Source organism: Ictidomys tridecemlineatus, chromosome 10 (assembly GCF_052094955.1).
Source record: "Ictidomys tridecemlineatus isolate mIctTri1 chromosome 10, mIctTri1.hap1, whole genome shotgun sequence".
In the NCBI taxonomy this organism is placed as follows: Eukaryota; Metazoa; Chordata; class Mammalia; order Rodentia; family Sciuridae; genus Ictidomys; species Ictidomys tridecemlineatus.
The window spans coordinates 9,700,115-9,712,186 of NC_135486.1; the positions used below are offsets into that span (position 1 = coordinate 9,700,115).

At 44.7% G+C, this 12,072-nt stretch overlaps 1 protein-coding gene across 3 annotated transcripts in view; it reads left to right on the forward strand.

Annotated features, from left to right (window-relative positions):
- The window catches only part of Pappa2 (pappalysin 2), a 250,763-nt gene that overhangs the window by 77,074 nt on the left and 161,617 nt on the right, over nt 1-12,072 (forward strand). For all 3 annotated transcript variants that reach the window (XM_005319772.4, XM_078022368.1, XM_040277300.2), the window contains one exon: nt 7,847-7,992. In XM_005319772.4, coding sequence (XP_005319829.2) covers nt 7,847-7,992 — 146 coding nt within the window. The remainder of the gene's footprint in view (nt 1-7,846; nt 7,993-12,072) is intronic.

Genomic DNA, 12,072 nt, shown 5'->3' on the forward strand with positions numbered 1-12,072 from the left:
CTTGTTTATGCTAGCTCTGAACTTTGTCTTTTTTTATCCTTTTTCTTTTACTGTGTGCAATTCCTCCTTCCAAAATCTACATATGTTCTCATAAAATTTTAGTTCAGCAGATTCTCTTGCAAAATGTGGTTCTTTTTTGGACACTTTGCATCTCCTCTCTAGCTTTGTTAGGATGATCTAGAACTAAATTGATTTTAAAGGTTTACAACCTTCCACTTCCAAAGGGCCTTTTCCCCCATGAGTGTTCCAAGACATGGAATCACTCCTCCTCCTTGGAAGTTTGTTTTACTTTGGCCTGAGTCCTTGGTGACTTGTCTAGCTTTGACTATTGGAATAATAAGGTATCACCTTTTCTTTTATTGAAGGAACTCATTCATTTCATGTCACGAAAAAATATAACATCAAGCTATCATGCCTCTTTGTCATTTCCTGAAATTTGCAAAAGTCAGGAAAGGTTACTTATGAGAAGTGGTGCTATTGCTCTGGGCAGTCAGCCTCTGCTGGTGAGAGCCTCTCCTGAGGTTCTCATTCTTCTCTATGCACTTATTCTGGGGCGAGGTTGGACCCTGCTTTTGGGAAGTAGCAGCATTCCTCTTTGTCTAACTAGCCAACTGTGCCTCCAAGAATTTACTTTCTGTTCTGTTTTAACTAAAGGTTCCTGTTGTGAGCTTACCTGGGTCTGGGACATGTGTTTGCGTCCTTTTTTTCCACCCTCGTGAAGCCCTTATTTCATTTTATATTTTTGTACCAGGAATTGAACCCAGGGGTGCTCAACCACTGAGCACATCCTCAGCCCTTTTTATTTTTTATTTTGAGACAGAGTCTCACTAAGTTGCTTAGTCCCTTGCTAAGTCGCTGAGGCTGGCTCTGAATTTGCCATACTCCTGCCTCAGCCTCCTGAGCTGCTGAGATTACAAGTATGAGTCACCATACCCAGCTTATTTGCTTCTTTTAAGCAAGGCCTGCCCCTTTTTAGACATAGCCATGATTAGTTGTCCACCAAGTCTCTGAGATGATGCTTGCTTTCCTGTATTTTGATTTTTGAACTTTGTTGCTGACTGTGTGAACATTCAAAGCCATAGGTATTGCTATTTGTAAAGAGGTTTCTTGGATGCTTATGTATGACACTTGATTAATATTGCTCTTTTTTTTCCCTCCTGAAAATAATACAAGGTAGATCCTTTTATTTTTCTCATTTTACAGCTGAGGAAACTAAGGCATAATAAGGGTAGTTTTCTTGTGAATACCCATGGAAGCAAGGAAAGGATTTAAAAGGATTTAAGAAAAAATTCTCTAAAACATCTTTAAAAACCTGATGTCTGCTTCCTTTATGCTCAATGTTTAAGTTTCTAGTCTTGCTGTAAAAAGCTGCCACATGCTTGGTGGCTTATCTCATAATTCTTCAGGTCAGAAGTTTGACATCCTGGGTGATCAGGTGGCAGCAGAGCTGCATTTCTTTCCCAGGTCTAGAGGAGAATTCATTTCTCTTCTTTGTCCAGTTTCTACAGGTCGTCCATATTTCTTGGAGTATGATCCCCTTCCTCCTTCAAAGCCAGCAACATAGCATCTCTCTGACTCTCCTTTCATAGCCACATCTTTTCCTCCACCCACAGGAGGGAGAAGTCCTTTGCTTTATAAGAATTCACATAATTAGATTGGGCCTACTCAGATACCTCAAAATACTCTCCCCATCTTGAAGGCTATACTCTGTAATATATGCAGAGTTGTTTTTACTATGTGAACTAACATATTTATGGTTCTGGGGACAAGGACATGAACATCTTTGAGGGCATTATTCTGCCTACCCAGAAGATATTCTGGCACTAGATTTTAGTTACTTTTATTTAAACCTCAAGTTCTTATAAAACTTTAACATTTCCAGAGGGAAAAAATCCATTTTCCTTTTAATAGTGTTTGTTCTCATATGAATTAGCAAAATGAATTAATAGTTTAGGTATAATAAGTCTTGTCATATTCTTCATATAAATTTCAAGAAATAAATATATTCCCATTAATGTTGTCTTAGGGATTATGATATCTGTCATTTTATGTGGTCTTTAGGAGGAAAACGATAATCACCAATATGTCTCTTCTTCCCGTAGTCATTGTCAGATGGATGCTTATTTGGAGGGAGTGAAGGGGAGGGAGAAATCCTGGGTTTTCTAGTTTTTTTCATGGCAGGGTAATAAGAGTACTACTGATTTAGAGGGGAACCCAGCAGGAGAAATGGGCATGGGAAGCTTGTGAATTTAGTGTTGGAAAGAATGAGTATACTCTAGTCCACATAATCTATGGGTATGAACAAGTTCATGCTACTATTAACCATCAAGTTACATTAGCTCAATGCACAATTACAAAATCTTATCTTCATACAACATCCCATTCCTCTAGCAGTTCTTGGAATCCCCAGAAAAGTGGACCTTAAAGATCTATGCCCTCAGCTGTCCTGCTGTTTTGCCATTGAACTCTGGCAATGGTCTCTACCTCATCTGCTGACACTCAGTTTCCAGATGGTATTCTGCCCTTGCATTTGTTCTGGGGAAAAGCTGTCCTTCTCAAAGACTGGCTTCTAGGGCAACCCAAGGCTGTAAAACTCCCAAGTGCCAGAATGGTGCTGATAGCCCTTCTTTCTTGCCAGCAGTGGTGAGAGTGACCCTTATCCTCAATTGGTTGTATACTTTTTATTAGGCCTTAGAGCAGAATAGCTGTATATCCTGGGACTCATAAATTTCTTATGAACACTTATTTTAGTTTCTTCCCAAGGAGCTCAGAATCCAATTTGTAAAATTAGGTAAGTGACACAAAATGCCATTGTGTTCTTTCCCTTGTCCTTGACTTTTTATCTTTTCATGGACACAGGCATGCACCTCCACTGCATGTAACCTAAAATTCAACCCTTCTTGCAAATATACTTATGGAAAAATATACCTACAACAGCTTTGCCAAAAGGACCACTATTCTAAATGCACTGAAATTTTCTGTGTCTGAATTTGTTTAGTGCTTAGGTAGAACCATTCATCACACTGACATGGCGCTGTCAAGGTGTCTGTGGGTAAACTAGGTAGATATTCACTTACTGATGGAAGTAAGAATCTACTCTTGGAGGGAGAAGTGGGACTGGGTACATTTACATATTTAGAGCCATCCAAGCAGTGATGTTGCTTGAACATTTAAAATTGAGGAGTTCTCAGTGGTGGACACGGAGAGCAAGAAAAGTATGGGTCACACACAGGACTCTGGGGCATAACTTAAGGGTTAGAAGGGGGAAGAAGAGCCCCCAAAGGAGACTGAGAATCTATGGTCTCAAAAATAGGAGGAAACCAGGAAAATGCACTGCAGTGAAAGCACAGGAAACAGAGAGCTTGGGGAGGAAGAAGTAACCAATAATATAAAATGCAGCATTCTGTGCCAGTAAGATGGTGCCTGAAATTTTTTTTATATTATAGGGAGGAAAACTTAAGATGTCATGGACAACTTTAATAAAAACAATTTTGATAAAATGATTCAGATGAAAGCTGGGTTATAATGGCATTATAAGGGTATATGGAAAAAAGAAGTGAATGGGAGATGGGGAAATTATTCTCTTAGGAAGTTTGAATTGGAAAGGAAGAAAGAAAAAGGCAGGGTGTTAGTTATAGTTTGCTCAGAAAACCTCATCCTGTGGAACCAAAGGAAAGAGCAAAAATATGTAAGGAAGTAAATAAGTTTAAGCACATGGGTATGGGTGTGGGAGGGAGTGACGAGTCCATGACTGGTGGCTTTGGTTTTATCATCAAAGAAGAAGGCATGATTATCTAGGGAGTAAGAGATTGAGCCCACAGGGGCAAGAGAAGAATATGGAAGATTTCAAGCAATCCTTGGAGAGGACATGATTATAAACAAGTGAAAGTATAGACAAGTGAAACTAAAAATCTGCAGGAGATCACAAATCTAAAAAAATTTTTTGAGAAAGAGTGGAGATGAGAATAGGTGGCCAAAGGAGAATGCAGTGCAGGTTATCCGAGGCGAGGAAATCAAGAATATGACTGTTCTCAGAGGTGTTTCACATAAATGTGGACATTTCTAAAGGGTATGATCAGAGCTGGGGTGAAAGGGAGGATGGAGCCGGATGCTGAAGCTCTTCCTGTATGGAATAACCAGGAAATGAGAAATGAAGGGGAGTGGAGCTGGTATGGTGATGGAGAGCAGAAAGAATTTGAAAGGAGGAGAGAAAGCTAAGTCTCTGAGGTTGCTTTGGGCAGCTGGGAGAAGCCAATTGTTGTTTTGTAGACACATAAGACCTAAGGTGTGAGCACAATGCAAGGGTTCAGGGAGAAGTCTAGGTGATAGGAAGCCGAGTGGCAGATGGGATGAGAGGCATGGCAGGAACCCTTCTGTGTGTTTTGGATAGAGAACCATAGTTTATAGTAACGATGAGAAGGTTTAGATTTAACTGAACCAAAACATCCAGCTTTGGCACAAGTTGTTTTGTGAGGACCTATGGAGTGCCCTCGAGGCATGTGTTTTTGTTTCCTGGAGGCCACCTCCCCACCTGCAGAGGGCAAGCAGTTCCCAGTGAAGACTTGTTCTGTGTGAGTCTGTGGATCTTGGTCTTGGGTGCACATTTATCCCTTATGTCTTAATTTTCAGCATGCCAGTTTTTGATACTGTTTCATCTTCCTTCAGATAGCTCAAAATCTTTTTATTCTTTAATGCTGCCTTCTTGAGTTATTTCTATCAGTCTATAAAGGGTTACTTAATGGATAATAAATGAGAGCATAATGAGTCATTCTTTATGCACTTTTACATAGAAACTGAACAAGCATTGGGACTTGTGTGTGCTCTAAATGCCAGCATGTGGCTGGGGGTCTGTGCTCAGGGTGCATGGCAGCAATCAGAGTGACTGCACAAAGCCCAGGAAATGGTGAGACACAGTGGAGTTGAAACTGGGCAATGGCCTATCCTAAATTAGCAAATCAGTCTTAGAGTGTTCAAGCAGCATATTTTCTTCCTGGGATTCATCAGAAATAACAGGCTTGAGCCATGGGGCATAACGACTTGATGCATCAGCCTTGGGGAGGGCTGGTTTCTGAGACAATTTTTATGAAACTTGAGATGCAACTTCACTTTGCATGGTCCAAGTCCCTCAGACAGAAGGGTGAGTAAGCAGCATCTCCAACTGGAGTATGGAGAGGGTAAGAAAAATGGGGATTCCAGCAGAAATTAAGCAGATAAAATGCATCCCTTTGAACGCATTATTCTTGTCAGTTCATGACCTATGGACATTTTACTCCATTTATGTATTTCATGTTGTTCCCTTGAATATTAAGCTCATTTATCCCTTAATAAATCAGAGCAAGTTGTTCAACTTTGCATTTAAGAACTGTATTCATTTTTGCCCTACTCTGAGTCAGGCTCTGGTCACATTAGTTGAGAAGCTAAGACTTTTATCTGGATTTGCTCTACTCTGAAATGGCTACATAGGATCTAACAGGAAGCATGCAGAGCAGTCACCCTGACCTCACACACTTTTATCCTCTTTGATTTAGAGAATAATCTAGATCACAGTCTTTATTCCCAGAAAAATAAGTTTTTTGTTTATCAATTCAATTAATGCCTGTCCGGCGCCTCTAGCGTTTACAATGCATTTTCTCCCTTGGACTTGCTGACTTCCATCTGTTTCTGTGGCACGCAGGGATCCAAGCACCACACCCTGTTTGCCACCAGACTGACATGTGCACTGTCCTGGGGAAGGGTAATTTATAGCCTGGACAGGAAGAAAAGAGAGATGAGTAGAACCAGCTAATGAGGTTGGTGGAGGAGGAGGCCTCTTGGAAGGTGCTCAAGAGAAATGAGCAGAACTTCTGGGTTGAGGGAGGACAGCGGGATGCCAGCCAAGCCTGGTAAATGGTAGACGAGAAGCTAGTAACACAGAGATAGCCCAGTCGACCTTGCCAGGCCCCAGGGGATTGGGGGAAAGTGAGGGAGGCAAAAAGAGAAATTTGTTCAGGTTCCAATTCCCAACCTGAATTGGGAACCTGGCTCAGAACAGAGAAAGGGTGCAGATTGCCTTGGTTCCCTGGGCTGAGTGTAGTATTGGTCTTTAATTTCCTCCTTTCCTCTCCTTCTTACCCCTCCCCTCTCCTGACCTATTGAAACATCTCCACATTGAAGATTGACTTGATGTCATTACTCCAAACCATCAGTAAAGTTATAATTATTTTAATAAAGAATAAAGGGAATGAGAAAGGGAATGTGACTAATGTTCAGGGAAAACCAGGCAACAGCCCAAAAATATTGTGTCTCCAGGAAGGCAGTGGAAGGAATATCCCTCTGATCACATCTGACGTCACCTCATGGAGCTTGGATGATTTCTTGGGGCTGAGAACTATTTTTCCAAGATATTATAAGTTAATAAAATGCTATTTGAAAGCCCTATCCCTTTTCTCCCAAACATCTTTGGTTCTTATTTTTCTTCTTCTTTGCTTTGATTCCTCCTTTTGAACTGGTCTTCTCTGGGATCTCTATTTCTCTAATGCTCCTTGCCAGCACATCCTACCTATGGGTGAATAGATGGCATCAACAACATGGTAGAGAGGCAGCGCAGCAGAAGAAGGGTCATGTATCCTAAAGTGAGCTTCTGAGTTGGAAGACTTCAATGCCTGGTGGAATAGTGATCGCAAAGTGAAATCTATTAAGGAAATTTCCGGTGCAGGTTGAGGAGGCTATCTTCCCCGCTGATGTAGGATTGGAAGGTCCCTTCATTTGCAATAGTAGACTGTGGTCACTGTGTAAAACAACTAGGGAGGTTAAGGAGCTCCAGGGCTCTGATTAAGTTGTTCCTTCTTAAAACCACTCTTCAGTGAAGATGATAAAACTCTATTTGCTTATGGAAAGTTTTAAATTTCACTGGTGCCAGAAAACTGAAGGTCTTTGACTATATATGAGCTTCTAAAAGAGGCTAAATGCATGTTTCCTTTCTTGTGGTCCATGAGGCATGTGTTTTTAATAGAGCTTTAATTCTGTACATAAGTATGCATGTAATATTGCCTAGTGCTTTGGAGGCCACCAATAAAGATATGTAGTAAATATCACAAGGCAGTAGGAGTAGGGGGTGAGTTTCTGTGGATTCAGGGAGTGGGAAATGTACATACATTTACCATTATTTATAGTGGCTTTATGTTGTCATTCACACCTATAAATCTGCTTTTACCACTTTAATTTTCTAGCCATTATTTTCCCTTTTTGGGCTGGGGATGTGGCTCAAGCGGTAGCGCGCTCGCTGACATGCGTGCGGCCCCGGGTTCGATACTCAGCACCACATACAAACAAAGATGTTGTGTCCGCCAAGAACTAAAAAAATAAATATTAAAAAATTCTCTCTCTCTCTCTTTAAAAAAAAAATGCCGATAGTAAACATATGCTTGAACAGTGACTTCACTAGACTTTCTGTTGTAATAAGTTTTCAATGTGAGGAAAAGTACCAGAGACCACAAGTTGGAAGTTGCTCTTCACCATGACCTGGGGATAATTCTCAAGGCAAAGAATTAGTAATATCATTGGATTTTTTTTTCCTTGAAGAAATAGTTGGGGTGTAAGTGGAGAATTAAGAATGATGTCAAATTCTGAGTATCCATACAGATATCATAGTGTTATAAAATGTAGCATATTATGTAACTTGGAATAATACCCCACAGGTGTATTAACCCCTCTCTTCATATCTTCATGGTATCCTGCTCTCTGCCTCTGCATCCCTCCAAAAGGCCATGTTGGCTGGGAATTCCATCAGAGTGCTTAGGTCTGACCCTCCTTTTCTCTAATTACCCATGCTTTGGTGTGACATTTTCTCTTCTTTCACGCTCTCCAGGGCATACATGAGTGTGAAGGAACTGAAGGAGGCCCTGCAGCTCAACAGTACTCACTTCCTCAATGTCTACTTTGCCAGCTCAGTGCGGGAAGACCTGGCAGGTGCTGCCACCTGGCCTTGGGACAAGGAAGCTGTCAGTCACCTGGGTAAGTGAAACAAAGGCCAAATATGGCAGAAAAACAAAACAAAACAAAACAAAACAACCCCCCTCACACAAAACCCAAGGAGGTCTGAAGGAAATTTGTGAAAGTGAGTTTGGGGAAAGAAGAAGGAATGACAAAATAAATTTACTCAATAAATTAACTGCTTTGGTTGAGGATAGGTTTTTGGAGATTCTATCAAAATATCTCAGTGTAGGCCAATAAAAGGTATTAGAGCAAACAGTGGCAAACACCCAAGATATTCAGACTGAACCTATAATTTAGACTCAAATAAATTGCTGGCATGAATAAGACTCATTTTAAGTCTTAGAGAACCCCAAGAGGAAAACTAACCAGAAGGGACTAGATGATGGGACCTGCTTTACAGAGATCACTGTACCAGAAACTGGTGGGCTTCTTGTGTGAACTGGGCTTTCAAGGAGAAACTGTGAAATTCCAGAAGGTGGGGCATGCCAGCCCACCTAGGAAGAGCAGACACTGAGTATAACAACTGTATACTTAGGAAAGATAATCCCTTTTACAATGTCTTTTTATTCTATAGGGAATCATACCAACTAATAAGGTTCATTAAATTGGTTTATTTATCATTTGAAAGAAAGAACAATTATCAAGTACAAGTTGTCTGCATTTTCAAAGAATATTAGATATAATTATACCAAAATTTGTTTTAATAATGAATTATCATAATTCGGAGTAATATTTCAATATTTCAAAGAGAATGGCTAGAATTTAGAAATCATTTTATAGGTGACTTAAAAGAGGTCATGTAAAGCTACTCTTTTTGGTTATAAAATGTGAAGCAAAGAGTAATAAATTAAAGGAAGATTGGATAATGCTGTATCACACACCAGGTATAATAGAGTCATTGTGAAATGAAGTCTAGGACATCTTGAATTAACAAAGAAAATCTGAGCAAATGTCCAAAGATAGCTAATATTGTCAATTGGAAAAGAGAAAGATGTTGAGTCAATTAGTAATAGATAAAAAAACATATATATTGTTTCTGTTCAAGAAGGAAGCAGAGGGGCTGGGGTTGTGGCTCAGTGACAAAGCACTTGCCTCAGGTGTGTGAGGCACCAGGTTCAATTCTCAGCACTGCATATAAATAAATGAATAAAATAAAGGTCTATCAACAACTAAAAAAATATATATTAAAAAAAGAAGGAAGCATTAATTAGCAAGCAGGGAGAGGCTCGGCTGCGACCAGGTGGAATCCCACCAGCCAAGCCCGCACTGACCCCCCGGGCTGAGTACGGGAGTTTAGACGGGGAAGGAAGCGGTACAGTCCCATCCCCCGCAGCGGACACTCCACCAAGGGAATCAGCAGTCAGCATCTTGAGCAGCTGATATATCCACCCATTCTCCGACAGATCTCAACAACAAAACAGGTGTGTGGCACTCAGCCCATCCCCCATACATCGGAACTCGCATAAACTCTCTCCTAGGCTTGCTGGGGGAGGGAGAATCAGAGTGAGCCTGCATAAAGACTAGGGGGGAACTAGAGGCACCTGACCTGCAACCCCCCCTACCCATCTGCAGCCAAAAGGAAACCTGTCTGGCTAGAGCTGGGGGTGGGGCAAGCAGGAAAATCCAAAGGACAGAGTGCCTGGGATCCCAATTGCCAACTGTGGGACCCCGGAGATCCAGGCCCACTGATTCCTGCGGCCTGCCCTGCGGCTACAGAAGGCGTGGCGCCCCAGGGAAGCCATTAATTAGCAAGCAGGGAGAGGCTCGGCTGCGACCAGGTGGAATCCCACCAGCCAAGCCCGCACTGACCCCCCGGGCTGAGTACGGGAGTTTAGACGGGGAAGGAAGCGGTACAGTCCCATCCCCCGCAGCGGACACTCCACCAAGGGAATCAGCAGTCAGCATCTTGAGCAGCTGATATATCCACCCATTCTCCGACAGATCTCAACAACAAAACAGGTGTGTGGCACTCAGCCCATCCCCCATACATCGGGAACTCGCATAAACTCTCTCCTAGGCTTGCTGGGGGAGGGAGAATCAGAGTGAGCCTGCATAAAGACTAGGGGGGAACTAGAGGCACCTGACCTGCAACCCCCCCTACCCATCTGCAGCCAAAAGGAAACCTGTCTGGCTAGAGCTGGGGGTGGGGCAAGCAGGAAAATCCAAAGAACAGAGTGCCTGGGATCCCAATTGCCAACTGTGGGACCCCGGAGATCCAGGCCCACTGATTCCTGCGGCCTGCCCTGCGGCTACAGAAGGCGTGGCGCCCCAGGGAAGCCATTAATTAGCAAGCAGGGAGAGGCTCGGCTGCGACCAGGTGGAATCCCACCAGCCAAGCCCGCACTGACCCCCCGGGCTGAGTACGGGAGTTTAGACAGGGAAGGAAGCGGTACAGTCCCATCCCCCGCAGCGGACACTCCACCAAGGGAATCAGCAGTCAGCATCTTGAGCAGCTGATATATCCACCCATTCTCCGACAGATCTCAACAACAAAACAGGTGTGTGGCACTCAGCCCATCCCCCATACATCGGGAACTCGCATAAATTCTCTCCTAGGCTTGCCGGGGGAGGGAGAATCAGAGTGAGCCTGCATAAAGACTAGGGGGTAACTAGAGGCACCTGACCTGCAACCCCCCCTACCCATCTGCAGCCAAAAGGAAACCTGTCTGGCTAGAGCTGGGGGTGGGGCAAGCAGGAAAATCCAAAGGACAGAGTGCCTGGGATCCCAATTGCCAACTGTGGGACCCCGGAGATTCAGGCCCACTGATTCCTGCGGCCTGCCCTGCGGCTACAGAAGGCGTGGCGCCCCAGGGAAGCCATTAATTAGCAAGCAGGGAGAGGCTCGGCTGCGACCAGGTGGAATCCCACCAGCCAAGCCCGCACTGACCCCCCAGGCTGAGTAAGGGAGTTTAGACGGGGAAGGAAGGGGTACAGTCCCATCCCCCGCATCGGACACTCCACCAAGGGAATCAGCAGTCAGCATCTTGAGCAGCTGATATATCCACCCATTCTCCGACAGATCTCAACAACAAAACAGGTGTGTGGCACTCAGCCCATCCCCCATACATCGGGAACTCGCATAAACTCTCTCCTAGGCTTGCCGGGGGAGGGAGAATCAGAGTGAGCCTGCATAAAGACTAGGGGGGAACTAGAGGCACCTGACCTGCAACCCCCCCACCCATCTGCAGCCAAAAGGAAACCTGTCTGGCTAGAGCTGGGGGTGGGGCAAGCAGGAAAATCCAAAGGACAGAGTGCCTGGGATCCCAATTGCCAACTGTGGGACCCCGGAGATCCAGGCCCACTGATTCCTGCGGCCTGCCCTGCGGCTACAGAAGGCGTGGCGCCCCAGGGAAGCCATTAATTAGCAAGCAGGGAGAGGCTCGGCTGCGACCAGGTGGAATCCCACCAGCCAAGCCCGCACTGACCCCCCGGGCTGAGTACGGGAGTTTAGACAGGGAAGGAAGCGGTACAGTCCCATCCCCCGCAGCGGACACTCCACCAAGGGAATCAGCAGTCAGCATCTTGAGCAGCTGATATATCCACCCATTCTCCGACAGATCTCAACAACAAAACAGGTGTGTGGCACTCAGCCCATCCCCCATACATCGGGAACTCGCATAAACTCTCTCCTAGGCTTGCCGGGGGAGGGAGAATCAGAGTGAGCCTGCATAAAGACTAGGGGGGAACTAGAGGCACCTGACCTGCAACCCCCCCACCCATCTGCAGCCAAAAGGAAACCTGTCTGGCTAGAGCTGGGGGTGGGGCAAGCAGGAAAATCCAAAGGACAGAGTGCCTGGGATCCCAATTGCCAACTGTGGGACCCCGGAGATCCAGGCCCACTGATTCATGCGGCCTGCCCTGCGGCTACAGAAGGCTAGCAGGAGAAACCAGGAAGCTAGAGGCAAGGCCCTCAAGACTGGGCAGCTGGAAATTGCAGGCCCGCCGGCGACAGTTCACCCACTGCCCGCATAGCTGGGTGGTAGGAGAACACCCGGCCACAGGTGACCGATCACCCGCCCGCGGCCTGTGATACTGGGCGGCTAGAGACCGCCTGCCTGCCGCGACTGGGAGCTGAAATCAAACAGAGACAGTGCAGTC